The sequence below is a fragment of the Aulonocara sp. 'chitande type north' Nkhata Bay genome, linkage group LG19 (genome assembly GCF_057382095.1).
Source record: "Aulonocara sp. 'chitande type north' Nkhata Bay isolate Kocher_YH1m ecotype deep benthic linkage group LG19, A_spYH_male_GT1.1, whole genome shotgun sequence".
In the NCBI taxonomy this organism is placed as follows: Eukaryota; Metazoa; Chordata; class Actinopteri; order Cichliformes; family Cichlidae; genus Aulonocara; species Aulonocara sp. 'chitande type north' Nkhata Bay.
In genome coordinates, this window is record NC_141362.1 from 12,020,060 (window position 1) to 12,036,025 (window position 15,966).

A 15,966-nucleotide genomic window follows, 5' to 3' on the forward strand; every position below is an offset into this window, starting at 1 on the left:
GATTAAGAAAAGAGAGAGACAGGGAGGAAATACCTTTTTCAGAGCTGACATTCTAGGTGGATCCTCCTCCTGCAAAGCCCGTTCACATGCTGAGGTCCCAAGCCAAGTTTGATGGGTGCGCAAATCTGAACTCAGCCCGGTGCTGATGCTGAGCCATGAGGCGCCTGTTTAGTATTCTCATCTCGCCTGCACCCCGTCCTACAGCTGGCTTGGTGTGCGCACGCCCAAGCCGCTGTTATTACAGCTTTCAAACGCAGGGGGCGCTGTAGCCCCTTGGAAAGAATAAAAGTGGACATTAAAAAAAACCGTATGTTGCTCTGGTAGTATGATACACCTGCTCAGATAATTAATAATGGTTTTATAATAATCATTTTAGCTGGAGTCATTTTTAAGTTCGCTCTACAAATCCAGACCTTCTTGAGTCTTTTTCCTTGAAATACGCAAGGCTAATGAATATTACACTATAAACGAGGTTGATTCGTCTGCCGATGTGAAGAATAGATTCGAGTAATCCCGTAAATACATATCATTAAGTATATACAGAGAGTGTTTGTTTGTGAGGACTGCGTGCATTTTAAATTGGCCGGATTTTGAATAGAAGTTGGCGCAAAAGGAAGCGGAGTCTCTTGGTCGTCACAGTGCGCGTGTGGTAGCCGGTGAAGTGCGCGGTTCAGCAGTTTTGCGCATTACTCTGGGTTAGTGGGCTTTGCTGAAGAAGCTGGAGCTCTGTGGCGATGATACTGACAGATGAATATCTCTGATCTTTAAGTTGAGCGGGACGTGCGCGTCAAGCTAGCTCATTTAAAAAGCTGCTGTAGCATACTTGCTAGCTAACTCAGCTAGCTTGATAGCATAGTAACTTCCTAGCTGAGTGCAGAGTTGGAATTCATGTTTTCTTTGCTTCGACTGTGGTGGATGTTTGAATATGGCACATAGGAAAGAAGGTAAGCACCGCCAGAAATGACTCATCTCATACAAAAACACACACAGAGCTCGTAACTCTTTAGCTCGCTAAAGTACCCAAATAACGTAGCTAGCTAAATCTCGCGTTGGTTTCTGTGTTGTAAACAAAAGCACGTGCTCCTCTGTCAAGCCCTAAAATCACTCCTTGACTTTGGTAGACGTACCCGAGAAGACAGGAGGTTTTGTTTTTTGGTGATTCATATTTGATCAGCTTTTATTAGTTTTTATGTGGTCACGATCGTGTGGACATCTCAGTCCTCTATGTTCTGAATAAATGTACTCACTGACATTTCCTTCTTGTTTTGATGGTTTAGGAAAATGACAAAGACTAAAACTAAAGACTGGCAGTGTACTCTAAGTTTATCTTAACTGTTTGGCATCACAATAAGTTTGTAAACACGGTGTTCATTGTTAGGCTGTGTTATTGCAGTCACAAACAGCATGAACATCACCTGTTTCAGTTTTCAAAGTCAGCGGGTTACATCCTGTTTTCATGCTTCATTCCCACATGGACTAGATCACATGTAGCCTGAATATGCGTAGTTAACACAGCTTGTCTTTGTGTCACTCAGTATTCCAGTCAAAAGTTCTCCAGAAGCTTTACCCTGCCATCCAAGAAGTGGTGACGGAACAGAGCCCACCACATATTGTAGAAGCTCTAGGCAAAAAGAAACATCTGAAAAGCAAAGCTCCTGGAGAGGACACGGCCTCGGGTAAAGTCATGATAATTACTAACACGTTCCTCCCTCCTTTGTGTTTCAGTGCCTTACATTATTTGCCTTATGTGTCTCAGGAGATGCAGTGAAGAGACAGAGCGCAGCCAAACCAGGCAGGCGGATGTACACGGTCCTTCCTCCTCCTGCAGACTATGATATACATTCAGAGGAATCGGTCTCACTACAGCAGCTAAAAAGCATAAATAGCGTGGAGGAACCAGCTGGTACGTCACCCATAATCTTACATTTATGGACTTGGCGCTGTGCACCATAAAGCTAGGAGAGATTTATCTCATGGGCCTCCTCCAGGTTGGCGCTCTGTAGTAATAAAGTTACTCTTTCTGATTGTCTCTGCCACTGTTGTTGGGGAAACAGACAGTGAAAATCAGTCGTGTTCTTTAACTGAGGAGAACTTGTGCAGATGGTGAGTGAGCCTGGGTGGCTCTGTTTTCACTCCGATAGGCCGATTAAATGTGCTTGTCGGGGCAAACTTGCATAATTTATAAAGGAGATATTTAACTATTATTAATAACATGTTGGAGGCTGAGTTGTGAGCTGATTTATGCCGAGCTAAAATCTTCTTGACCTGCGATGAATCGAGCTGTCTGGCAGCGGTATTCAAGGATGAGTCACATGCTCTGCATTTGATATGGATCATTTAAAGACTGTTTGTTTTATCTCCTCTCTCTATTGTCATGAAGTACCAAAGTCATGAGGCTGTAATAAAAGCGCCGGCTCGTTACACTCATCATCTTCTGTAACTCAGACCGTCGTTTAGCTGAAGAGCTTCTGCTTTACCTCAGTGAAAAAAGTGATTTGCTGGCTTACACAGACCATCGTCTGAGGGTGGCCGCTGGAATGACTGACAAGGTTAAGTTTGATTAATTGCACTCGTAAGTGTAGCAGTTCCTAATTGAACACATTTTCGATTTAGTGGGTAGCGAGCCTTCAAGGGAACTGCAACCCAGAGAGCTGTTTAAGGTCAACTAGAGTTTGGGTTCTGCGGAGGTTCATAAAGGCTTCAGTGTAATATTTTACAAAGAGGAGAGTTGATGTAGTTGATGTGGTGTAGAAAGAGAAAAGCTGTCCTAGTCTTGAATGAACAGATCTCTCTTCACATTCACGTTAGCTGCAAAATGTAGAACCGTATTTCTACATGTTTTGAGAAACGGACATCTATTTTAGTTCATCTGATTTTGGGTTTTCTTTGGATCCTCGAGAAAATCTTGTTTCTGAACAATCAAAAGGAAAGTTTATCGTAACCTGTTTTTTTTCTTTTAATTGCATCAAATTCTTGTTTTTTTTAAAAGGTTCCTTCATGTAATGATCTGCTAGGGAGTGTGGGGGGGCCACAGCCCCGTCCTCCAGGGCATGAAGCAGGTATGGAGGAGATCAAAACTCCAGACATCCAGAGGCCCCCAGAACACAAGAGACCAAGGAAGACCAACAGAGGGGCAGCCGCACCACTGTCCCAGAAAGAGCTGAGGAGAGTCCCAGATGAGGGCTCACTCAGCAGCCGCGGAGCAGAAGCCAGGGGGAGTTGCAGTGACGCGCCCGTGAGCTCCGCCGGCAGCCAGCCGTGCCTGAGTGACCGAGCCCCAGGCCGAGAGGCCGGGGGCACCCCACCTCCGAAGTGGCCCGAGCGAGCCCCAGGCTCCAGGCCCCGATAAGCGGCCGCCAAGGAGTGAGCCGGTGTGTACCTGGACGCCCATCCCCGGACACAAAGAACCACCAACGCCCCGATGTCTGAGGGAGTCCGCCACTGGCAGGAGAAGTGGTGGTAGGGGGAGATAGGCCTCCAAACCTTGGAGGGCCTGAGATGTCCCCAGAGAGGTGGCGCCTGACACCCAACCTGACATATAGATACAGACATACAGGCACACACAGATACAAACATCCATTCCCACCCTCATGCTCTCATATGCACTTACTCCACACTCAACCAACGTGGAGACAGACATAAAGAGACGCTGTACACACGATCACACTCCCCAAGCGTACTCTACAAACCGGGTCTAGGTACCCTTGCCCCTGGAGGGGGAACTGCACCCAGACCCAGGTGGTGTTACCCTTTTCCCTGCGGTGGGGGGAGGCAGACCGCCCCGACTCCGCAGCAGCAGGGAGGCCCAACACTCCAGACCGCAGTCGGACGGCCAACTCCTCCTCCTCCTAGCCCCCCCGCTCCAGCAGGTCGCAGAGAACGGGGGTGAGAGAAGACTCCAAACCTCCCTCCACCCGCTCATTGTAGTGTTGATGCATGTGTGTTCTAAGGTGCATTTAAATCTTCTTCTTAAGCCAGTCACTTTCTGATTGGTTGACTGTCACAAACAGAGGTTTGAACAGCACATGGGTGGGGCTGCTATGCTCACAGACAGAGCAGTGTGCCTCCAAGCTTGGGTCCTCTACCACAGTGGTCCCCAACCCCCGGGCTGGTCCTTGAGTTGTTTGGTACCGGGCTGCGTAGTTGTGTGTCTTATTTTGAAAGAAATATTTACGCGTTACCATAGCGACCAGAGAGCATTAAGGGGCAGAGAGGAGGATGTTACTCTCAATGTTGTTGGCGCATTTCATTTTATTTAGTTGTATTTATCTGCGACACCTTAAAGGCCGGTCCGTGAAAATATTGTGTGACATTAAACCGCTCCGTGGCGCAAAAAAGGTTTGGAGCCGCTGCTCTACCAGAGGCCTGGGAGCTTGAGGGTCCTGCGCCGTATCTTGGCTGTTTCTAGGACTGTGCTCTTCTTGACAGAGATGTCCGATGTTGTTTCTGGGATCTGCTGGAGCTGCTCGCCGAGCTTGGGAGTCACCGCACCTAGTGCTCCGCATCCTATTCATGTAACCTCTTCCGCTGGGGTTACTTGCGTAGTAGCATCCCAACAACACCCTGTTTTTGTATCTTGCCCACCGATGCCTTCTTGTTCCAGTAGCTCACTTCTCGTCAGGGAGCCCTGGTTCCTCAACACCTGATGCAGACCTTGTTGATCTGGGCGGCGTCCGAGCCGGCCTGACTTCATCTGTCTCGCTCATGGCTGCAGTTGGCTGGCTTTTAAATATATTTATATAACAAAAAACATAATGACTTGAAGTAGTCTATCATTTCAATCTGTCACAAAATAATAATTTAAAATGTCTGTGAAGGTTCTCAGTTCCTTTGACAATAATTTAAAATGTTTCTAAATGTAAAAAAATGGATAAATGGAGTATTTGCATGTCTGATATGAGCAGTAGCTTCCTTGGTTTGTGTTTTCCTTGCACTATGTCGGTCAGTTCTGCACTGCCACTGTCACTTCTGCTGCTTTGTGTTCTGGCTCCAGTCCACTGCTCACAAACGGGTCGCTGAGAAGTCAGCGCGAGCTCGTTTCTTTGACCTCTCTGTGCTTCGTGGGTTTTTTAAGGAAAGGGGAGATGTGGCAAGCTAGAGAAGATCCAAGACTGCTGTTTGTGGACGGGTTCTCTTTTGAGGTTTAGTCATTCGGTAATGTGACAGCAGAGAGATTTTAGCAATGTGATAATTGCAAAAGAGAAAAGCTGAAAAATGGAAAGCCCAATGAAGCTGCTAAACTAAAGGATGATTTCCATAAGGTGGGAGGAATGTGTTAATGTTCTTTCACTGTAAAAGCTCGTGCATCACCTGAGCACTGTTCTGTTAAATGTTCCCTTTTATTTAATGGAACATCTCAAATTGCCGGGCTCAGAACGAGCGATGTTCGCACTTGCAGATTTGACCGTGTCTTTTCAATCAGAGGCCACACCAGATGATTTTGCTGATTGAACTGCAATCAGTGAAAAAGAGGGAACATCTAATTAGTGGAATTAGATTGTGCAGTGATTGGCTGAAAGGAAAGCAGCCGTCTCCCAGCTTTCACCATAATGGACGATGCCCACCTCCTGTTTTAGCCATTAGGCCCAGAGTGCAGGTGGATACACGATTCATACTTTAACAATGTGAACACAATCTGACCTTTTAAAATCCGATCTGTCCGGATCACGGGATCGTGAATCAGTTAAAGACTGTTTTTAAAACTAATGAAGAGTTTAATCTGTTGTTGCTTATAGAGGGGAACAACCACGAGAGCGACAAAGTGCTGGATGAAGAGCAAGAGGCAGAGGAACAACGGAGGAGGAGGAGGAAAAGGAAGAAGAAAGCAACCGTTTGTCAAGACTCTGGGAATGACGAGGCAACTCTAGGGAGCGAGTCCGGCACAGGTCAGAATCAGACGGCGGGGGATGAGGGGGCCGAGCGAATTAGCAGGAACAAGAAGCGAAAGCTGAAGAAGAAACGGCACAAACAGAAGCTGCTCTCCATGGGTCTGATGCCTCGGGCCGCTGCGCTGGAGTTCACGTATCAAAAAGATGGAGAGGAGGAGGAGGAGGAAGACGAGAGGAGAGCAGCTGAGGTGTCAGACTTCCTCAGGACAACGATGGAAATGTATTTGTCAGATTGTAAGTAGGGACCACTTGTACTTGCCTTCTTGGATGAAGCTCATGTTCTCAGTATTACACCTTGTAGGCATTCCTAATGCTCACGGTGATTTTAGTTTCTAATGTTTTGTTTATTTGGATATATTTTGGATGCTAATGTGCAAAAAACCCTACACTGCATTGTTAAATGCCCATTACTGAGAAATGAACATGTTTTCAGTGAAAATGAAAGCCTTCCATACGTGTTAGAAAAGCACTAAAAATGAGAGAAACTAGTAAGTTATTTTTTAATGTAAATAAAGTTGAAGAGTCTTCTTTATATTTGGTCAGTGCATGAGTCACATTAAAGAAATAGGCATTTATTGGTCCTTTTGATGTTTTATAAAATGCTTAATTTGATGTTGAAGGCTTCTTTTTAACAGACCACTTGTCCCTCCTCAGCCTCGTCTCATGCTTCCACGATCCCTGACCTGTCTGCTACAGTGGACGGCCTTCTGGGCGCCATAGACAGCGGAAGCAAACCTAACTCAGTCCTGAAGCAGCTGTACAGTCTCAAGACACGTGTTCAGCAAACGGATACAGAAAAGCTAGAAAAAGCTCTGAAAGAGCTCTGCAGCAACTCCTCCTGCATGTCAGCAGGTCAGTAAAAATTCACAAATAAAGAGCTTTTTTCCTTTGAATGACAGGCCTGTGTTTATTGTTGTGTCTCGCTGGTTCATGCATCCACGCCTACAGTAGGCTCTTCTTGCTGGAACCTGCCCCGAGCGCTTCGTCGGGCCCGTCCCAGCAGGTTAACGCTCGCCTCCCAGTGTTAGGGGGCAAACGCCGATTAGGATTGTTTGCCGGTTACCTGCCCTGACTTGTCTCATTCAGCCTTCACCTGTGCGTACCTGCCCCTGACTTACTCGAGCTGACCGTGAGTAACGAACATGTTTTAACTCGCCTCGACACTCTCAACAGTCAAAATAGCTCCTACGTCCCCCGACGCGGTTTCATCTGCCGCTGGCTGCATAATAGGATCAGCAGGGACTTTTCTGCTGTCACGCGCACAAGTGCAGGCATGTGAGAATGAGACTGAGAGACGAGCCAGGGGATTCAGGCCAATGCCATGTCGGCGGCCACAGAGTGACGCTTGTCTGCCCCTTCCCGTAACCCTGACGACGCTGTGTAAAAACCAGTTTGCTAGAGTCCACCATAGATCCTGCCGTCCCCTCTCCATACAGCTGCTCCACAGCTGCCTGAAAGCTTTTCTAACCCCCCCCCCCCCCCCCCCCCCCGTACTCCCAGCTCTCTCATAATGAGTCATGCTTCAGTTCACTGTTTTTTATTTGCTGCCGTTTTTAATTCCGGCGTGCCAGCAGATCGTGTCGGCGCAGACGAGTTTTTGTCGCACGTTTGATTCGGCTGCTATGGGTCAATTCCACTCAGCTTATCTGAGTGTTGGAGGCAAAGGCCCCAGCCTTTCTGCTGCATCTCGCTTCACATTTATCAGTCCCCACAGTATGGAAATTTAAAATAATTAAACTTCTTAATAACATCCACCTTGTTCAGGGAGCATTTGGTATTTTAAAGTAACCTACATTCAGTGACTTGCAGGAGCTAATCCATGTGCATGCGTGCTTTTAAAGCCCCTCAGGTGAATTCACTAAAGCTCTCCTCACTCTGTCTACCCTTGTAGTGGCAATCAATTGGCTGCAGGAGCAGCTCTAAAGCAGATTTCCCTTAAGCATATTTTGCTGCACCCTGGAGTTTCTCACAAATGACATTGGATTGACTGCTCCGCCTTTTGTATTGTCCATTTTGCTTTCTGCAAAGGCTAAATATATTCTTCTAACAGTAGCGAGTAAAAGGAAAGAATTTGTCTTGTTAGGGGTTTGGATACGTACATGCGGGGGGAAGGAAGCAGATTTTGATGCATTATGCCAAAAATACACCAGCAAGTGAATCTCTTTTGTGAAAATACTGAGTGTTCCTGTGGTTTTGTGTTGTCAGCAGTAACTGAAATGTTTCGCTCTGTCTCCTTGTGTTTGTAGAGGAAACCACGGCAGTCGTTACACTCTTCCAATACTGGATCACAGACATTCTTCCCATGCAGGGAGACAAGAAGACTCGTGCTTTCTCCAACACACCCATGAGACTGCCAGTCGAACAGACGCAGAGACACTACTGAAGAATCATTTCTACCAAGAATTTTCTTTTTGCTCATACACAGCGTTTGTAAATGATGGACTTGCTTTCAATGCATGAAATGTTTTATTAAATTCTAAATATGTCAGTTTTGGTTCTGTGCCCAGTCTATTCTTACACCCCGTCTCCTCCGTTTGCAAGAGGAAAACAAAGCCGGTTAATCCTGAGCCAGACAAATCCTTCCGCCCATCGTTAGTAAGGCCAAAGTTGTCTTTATCGACCAAACTTTTACTTTCCTACGCTTGTTTAGCGTTTCTGTATGCATTTTAAATAAAGGAAACATTTTATTGGTGTTAGCCTGACAAACCCCCATCACATCTTACCCCCTAATTGCCAGAAGAGCAAATGTCAGTTCTACCTCGAGCATCAGTATTGTTTGCAGATGTTACGACATTTAAACCCAGCCCGTTAACCTAATAGCTCCTCAATTATCTCCAGTACACTCCCCACCAATCCATTACTGCTCAGCTGTGCCGTGCGCCTCTTCATATTTGCACTTCTGGATAACTACACTGAAATGATGGTCTTCAGGGCAGTTCTACTAATGGGGTGTATGCATATATTCATTATGCTGGTGAATGATAAGGGACAGTAATTAGTGCCATTACATAATCCCCAAAGCTACTCTCCTTTATCTAACTATATGCTAAATATGCCAGCACATTGTTGTTGATGGACCTTTTAAACCAGTACCACCTAGGGAGGTAGCTTAACCTTCTGCATCACAATACCTGTCTGCAGCTCAGGTAGCCTATTTTAATGCATTAACCCATCATGCAATGCCAAGGGACGAGTTCAGGAAAAGGACAAAGATTTATCTCAGCTGGACAGTGACTTTGATGGCATGAGGGAGAGCTGTCTGCCATGTTCCGGCTTTAGAGGAACAATTGCTCCAAACCGGGAATGCACCAGTAGACACCGACAGGTTATATCATACACTGTAATACACACCCTGAGTGTATGCGTGTATGACTGAACAATTAGCACGAGGGCTGCCATCTGTCGCCTCCATTCATGGATGGATGCACCAGGTGCTGCATCCGATGGGAGCTCATGGGCTCATTATGCAGACATTAGCCAGAGGAGAGAATAAGGGCACACATGCTTAAGATAATATAACAGTGATCATTCAGAGATTAGTGCATTTCTTCAGCCATGCTTAATGGCTCCAAGGATTGCAGTCCAGACCCAAACATCTCAAAGACTGTAAGGTGGATTGTTTTTAAGTTCAGCTCAGTATAAATCCTAACATCTTTGATAATCCGCAAGGATTTCCTGCACTTCTGAAAGCAGGTTACTTTTTCCACACATCCACAGAAAAGTTTAAACTTCTAAAGAATTGAGAGATATCCCTGGATTCGAGACAGCGAGGCTTACCATTTGGCTATCCTCTCAAAAGTGGCCCGTGAACCAGTTGCAGACCTTTTAAGGGAGTTTTTGTGAAGGTTGCGTGTGTAGCTACTCAAAACAAGACTGAGGTAACATTTGTGTTGTAGTCATCAAAGCAGAGCTAACCTTAATAATATTCATAAATGCAGCTGATGTGAAGAAAATGGGAAGAGCAGGACATCTGCTAATCAGAAGGTTGGTAGTTTGATCCGTAGTTGCTCCAGTCTGCATCCTCCTTTTCCCCAGATTTGAAGGATGGGTCGGGTGTATCCTTCGTGGCCCAACCTTTCCCAGAATTCAGCCAATTCCAATGGCGGCAGCTACTTAGTTTTAATATTACTCTTATTACTCTTTCTGGGTCACAAAATAAACTTTTAAGATATTTTCAGGTGCGAATGTTGCTGTAAACTTCAAATATCTGCTCGATTTATCAAGACATCACATATTTGCAAAAGTGCTCCGACGTTTTTGGAGACGTCTGCTACCCACTAGCTCGATAGCTGACAGGGAGGTCGAGGCTCACTAGAGATGGTGAGAACACCGGACATCGTTTTCAGACCCCCCGCAGTCTTTCGCTACTCAGGTTAAACATGACATATAAGTCACTTAGATAACTTTAAAAAGTTATTGTTTGGCTTTTTCCAGTGTTTTAGTTGTTCCTGAGTAAATCAGTTTGGTGAGATTAAAGTTATAGTTTTTACACATCTGAATAAACGTCAAACAGAAAACTGATTAAACAGAAATGTGAGATGGTCGAGAATTTACTCCAGTGTCCTGATATATTTTAGATAGAAAGGAGCAGATGGCTGAGTTTATCAAACTCCACCAAGACAATCTGCAAATTTCATTAAAAGTATAATAAACTATCATCTTGTCTTTATTTTCAGTTAGCAGTCCTGGTTTAACCCCATCCTGACATTCATATTTGAGGTTTCCTGGGAAATGTCTCTAAACTCTAAATATTCAATAGAATATCAGTTTGTGATTTGACATTTTCTCACACAGCATTTTAAGTGGTATATTGTCTCTGTGCTTAAAGCCCAGTGGGCATCACAAGTTTCCATGACATCATGACTTTGCAGTATTATTGCCAGAGTTTGAGATTATTCGCGGATGCGTGAGTCAGGAGGCACAATTGGTTCCTGTTACTAGAGATGGGAAGAAGGTCATTGTTGGTAACTCTCACCGGAGAGAATTCCTCCCATCCACCAAGAGCGACGTTATCAGCACAGCTACCTCATTATAAGACCTCGCTCTGCACCCGGGACCCCGAAGCCAGGAAGGATATTAAAGCTTAAAGAAAGTTGCTGACACAGCTAGAGAGGCCACTTTCAACATCAACACACAAAAAACATTCAAATCAACTAAGTTGGCAGATTTAAATGGGCTCTGGACTGTAAATGACTTCACCTCTTCAGTGTGGGCCTTTTAAAGGAAATGCTGAAGTCAGAAGTCCTTTACACCTGATGCTAATGTGCCTACATAATCAACAAGTTCTTATTCATCATTTTTGACTTTGTTTTGGCATCAAACTGGAAACAACTCTGAAATTATCCATACATATTCTGCATATAATTCAGACACATATCACTACACTCTATACATTTTATAAAAACCTTGATTATGTTTATAGTTTGATTGAGGTGCAGAAATATGCAAAACAATCGCACATATTTAAATATGATTTCGCTCAGTTTGTATTCTTTGGCAAAAGAAGAAGCGAGGATCACCTTTCCCTACACGTCCACCCTTCCTTCTGTGTAGTCTGACTTCTTTGTCCCTGTGTGCCAGCTCATGTAATCCCCTTAGGCTCACCACCTGCAGCTGTCCTATTATGTAAAGTCAGGAAGGAGACGTTATAAAGGCTGACCAGACTGTCCTACCTCAGACAGCTGAGCTTAGGTGTGCGAACACCCGGACGAACCCTCTATCTCAGTGGGTTTCCCGTCCTGGGAGTCCAGGGAGAGGAGCTTTAGATAGAGACTGCCAAGAGTCATCTGGCCTTTAATTCATCTGATTTAGCAGGAAGACCAGCGTGGGAAGCTCAGATGTTTTTCAGGCTCCCAAGACTCACTCCTGGCTACATCAGGCTGCTGCAGGTGAGTGTGAGCCTTTGGTAGGTTCTAAAGGTTTCAGGTGAATATTTAAGAAAATAAGTTTTTCTTTTCTTAGATTTTAAGTTTTACTGACAAATGCAAGACCTTTAAAATAAAAAGTAGTGCTTTAGTCTGGGATTCATACAGGGGTTAGCATGCTCTGTCTCTGCTGAACCACTCCAGAGGGAGGCAGGGGAGAAACTGCTGATAAAATGTTTGCAAGGTGCTGTTTTCATGGGTACGTGCAGAGTTTTATTGACAGTTACAAATCATACAGCACACTTGCTTCGCTAAGCCTCGTGCTGCTATTGTGCAGCCATTTTTCTGTGCATTGTCTCAACAGATTCGGTTGTGACAAGATGATGAAACACAGTGCTATCTTATTATATACGCACAGACCACAATATTTCCAGGCTGCTGTTCCAGTAATTGTAGAACGGCTTATATTTTAGCTCAATAGTAGTAGCGTTTATCACAAACAATAGAGAAAGCCTGCGACAGTCCATTGCATTGTAAGTGGAAATGGGAACTGGTTGAGCGAGCTGCAGGAATGGCTTCTTAACTGCCTGGGACACAGCTCCATTAGAAACTATGAAGTTAAGTTTCTATTATTTGCTCCTCCACGTGCTTTATAATTGTCAAGGGCCCACGGAGGAAATTGTCCATGTCGCAAAATTGATGAGCTTTTTGTTTGTCAAAAGAGACGGGCCACAATTTAGTAAATGAGAAAAGATGGGGTTTTCATTTCTCCAGGATTGCTGGGAGCACCAGCTGGAGCTGAGGTGTGCATGTTGTGCCTCGCTTATCGCATTCGTTACTTTTCTTTCAGACGCAGGCCTACCATAATGTGGCCGTGACGCCTCCGGCGGAGAAGACCGTGCCTGGTATGGCTATGCTGCTGGGAGCCGTTGGGATCGGGATGTGTGGCTACAGCTCCAAGCAGTTGGCCCTCTACCATCGGCCCTCTTCCCGTGTCCTGCAGTGGATCGGCACGCACACTGATGCCAGTGCAGTGGCACACAGGATCCCCGTCCTGGATGCGACTCGCCGGGCCGGTGCCTGCCAGGGGATCCCACCTCCCTCGTTCGTTGGCGACAAAGTTCCCTCAAATTAGTCTGTGGTGATAGTTTGGCCGGCACCATAGGTTGAGTTCCGGTAACTACGCTCGGTCATGTCTAAGATTGTAGCTATGCCGGCCCATTGCACCAATGCGGCCCATGTGCTCTCTGAAGACATGCTGCTGTGGATATCTGACTGAACCTATGTGTTGGCGCGAAATAAGAAACAGTATCATAGAGATATGGAGTTCAGTAACAATAGTTCACATTCTACTGGATTGGTTCACTTATTCACTAATAACTAGGCTGTTTAATGCACAGAGAGGGCACTAAACAGCATGAATGATGGGATGAGTACGTAACTGGTGCTGGAACTTCCCAGAAACTGTGGCTGAATGTGGCTTGAATGAGCTAGCATGACTAATTTGGAGGCATTGTGTGTCTTTTCGAGTACTGAGGTAAAAAGAGAGTGATGCTTGGCAGCGCTCCTCTGTACACAGATGGTTGGCATCTCTCTCTCTCTGACCTCCTTTCCATCTTTTCCCAGGCAGAAAGCCATGTGTAAGTGCTTGAGCAGCCCATCCTTGCCCATGACTTCAATTGATTTCCTCTGAGGAGGAGCAGGTGCCATCCATCAACAAGCCTTGGCATCTTTTGGTGTATTCTGCATTGGCTGTCAATCGAAAGAGAGCAGTCGAAGACATAGGTTGGCTTTGGGGCTGAGTCGAAACCGGTGCGTCTATTCTGAGGACTTTAAATTCTCTGAGGATTCGGTCAGAGTGGTAAAGCAGAGGATGCTTTTGTGGCTTGAAAACGGCTCTTTTATCAGAAGAAAGTGGATCTGTTATCAAAGCGTGGGCCGTGTAAACAACAATTGCACAAATACACTTTGATGAGACACCGCAGGTGGCGGGTAAGCAAGGTAAAGTGGTGATTTCTGCAGGATAAGTCTGTGCCCTCCGTGGGGATTAACCCTGGTGGAAAACCATTCCTGGTGCACACACTCATTAACCTAATCTGGTATTAGAGGGTCAAGGACCCGTAAACAGTTCCTGTGCGTCCAAATATTGTGCCATTCCCCCTGCAGTGTCCACCGTTTGTCTCGCTGTCAGATATGGATGGACGAGTCTAGACGTGGTGTTTTCATTCGTGTTAACACCAAAAAAATGTACCAGAGAGAGCGGAGCTGAGACTCGGCGAGACACTGAGCGTGGTTGAGAATGCGCGCTGTGCCTTATGGATTGCACAAGGTTATACTGTCGTCATTGACCGGCTATTAAATTGAGCCAGTATACTTGAGATTTATCAGATGTGGAGATGGTACAAGGTAGGCAACAGAGGGATTCTCCAAAGGAGGATGTAAGAAAGTTTAGTGTTTCGTCAGTTAGAGGTCAGCCAGACCTTGCAGTCCACATTCTCATAGCCAAAAAGCCGTCCTTGTCGCTCTGCCAAATTGGACAAGTGGCTAGTTGTGGCAGGTTGGGAGTTTATAATGGCCCAGTAGTGACCCACCAGTATTCTAGCACAGAGGGTCACCAACAAAATGGTCGTAATCCACTCAGGAGCGGGCTAATGGCTCCAACTGGCATCGGATGTTGGACAGTTGCTCACCTTATTCTGGACTGAGGCTGACACCTATAAACAATTTCATAATTGGGTTATAAAGAGCAGGAATGCTCTGGAGGAAATGTACAGAGTAAACCAAACAGATAGCGCTCAGAATTACAGACACGTTTGACTAAAATGTTCTCCACCTGTTTGAAAATTCGGATCGGAAATAATTGGCCGTGCTTTCACTGAACTGCAGACTGCGGTCGCATTCAGGCATTGCCCTCCTGGGAGTTTCAGAATCAATGTGGACATGGGCTGGAAGCTGTGTAATGCACCTAGCTGCTTTTGATGGATTCTCTTTATACTGCAACAGTGCACAGTGAGCACAGAGAACTGCGAAAACCTATTGATCTCAATAAGAGAGTGAAGGAGGAGAGCTTGTCTCCTCGCTGCAGCCGGTTCCTGTTTCACTCGGCATTGTGCAGTCTATGAGGAGAAACTGCCGAGATAGTGCACTGAATAATGGCGATGCTCGAAAACACGTTAGCTCTCGGATTAAAAATGCAAGGGATGTTTGAAAGCACAGTATTCATCTGTCAGTGTGCTGGATGTCACACATCAGCGCTCATCCATTAGCGTCTGTGAAGCTCTACAAACTTGACTTTAGCTGTGCCCATTAAAGGAGACTTTTGTTCTGTTAGTAAAGTCATTAATATTTAATGAAAAGATGTTGGACTAGATTCATGAAATAAAAGCACTTTAGTCACAGCTGTGGCTCAGATTGTTTCTGTGCAATTATGTGAGATGAAATTGTTGAAGAATTGTTGTTTTTGACTAAACACTGAAGCAAACTTGTCATCAGTGTGTGGTGGATTTTGGGGATTCTGCTAAACAACTAAGATCAGTGATGTTACCCCCCTGGCAGTGAGAGAAGGGTTACCAACAGATATCTCAACAATGTCATTTCATGTGGAGTCACGATAAAAGTCAAACTATAGTTGGCCTTAAAAGCAGCTACGACCTACTTACAGATTATACAAATATCACTTTTTTATTACTAATGCAACAGTTTATCAGTGGGGCTCATAGCCCGTCCACGTTTACAAGCCACATTGTAGCATCAGTGTTGTGCAGGCTGAATGTTCAATAATGTGATAAAGAGTTCAGTTTTTTTTAAAATAATAAAGAGTTCTTTGTTTTTCTGTCACCGCAGGAGGAAAGTGACAAAAAATGAATAAATGAATACAAAAACAAATAAATAATCAGCTAAACTTCCATTTAAAAAAGTAGCATCAGCTCAGAATTTCAGTCTTTGTATCTCTGCTTACTATGAACTAGCCCATCTAAGCACATGCTGCTTACATGTGTTTGCCCAGCATCTGTAGTTGTGGTCAGAAGTTTGAATGCACTCGTTAGCATGAATTTCATGGTAATTTTGGGGCATTTAATGATTTCTTTAAATGACCATTTTTCCACGGTGGAACGACTGTACAGCAACTTTCATGAGTTAAAGAAAAAAAACAATAATTAACTGCACAAGTTTGAGTTTATTTGGGATTTTTTCTGATCCACAAAACCTCAAAT

The 15,966-nt window shown here is 45.1% G+C and overlaps 2 protein-coding genes across 2 annotated transcripts; both read left to right on the forward strand.

The window, feature by feature from the left end:
• Nucleotides 1-295: 295 nt before the first annotated feature.
• Nucleotides 296-8,401, forward strand: erich1 (glutamate rich 1). The gene is made up of 6 exons (XM_086275511.1): nt 296-944; nt 1,536-1,676; nt 1,757-1,903; nt 5,736-6,122; nt 6,543-6,740; nt 8,135-8,401. The coding sequence occupies exons 1-6, from the start codon at nt 926-928 to the stop codon at nt 8,269-8,271; spliced, it is 1,029 nt and encodes a 342-aa protein (XP_086131637.1). The 5' UTR covers nt 296-925; the 3' UTR covers nt 8,272-8,401.
• Nucleotides 8,402-11,547: 3,146 nt separating this feature from the next.
• On the forward strand, nt 11,548-15,150 carry LOC147306610 (uncharacterized). Its single transcript, XM_086274866.1, has 2 exons — nt 11,548-11,776; nt 12,603-15,150. Exons 1-2 carry the CDS (start codon nt 11,726-11,728, stop codon nt 12,885-12,887), a joined length of 336 nt encoding a protein of 111 aa, XP_086130992.1. The 5' UTR covers nt 11,548-11,725; the 3' UTR covers nt 12,888-15,150.
• Nucleotides 15,151-15,966: the final 816 nt, after the last annotated feature.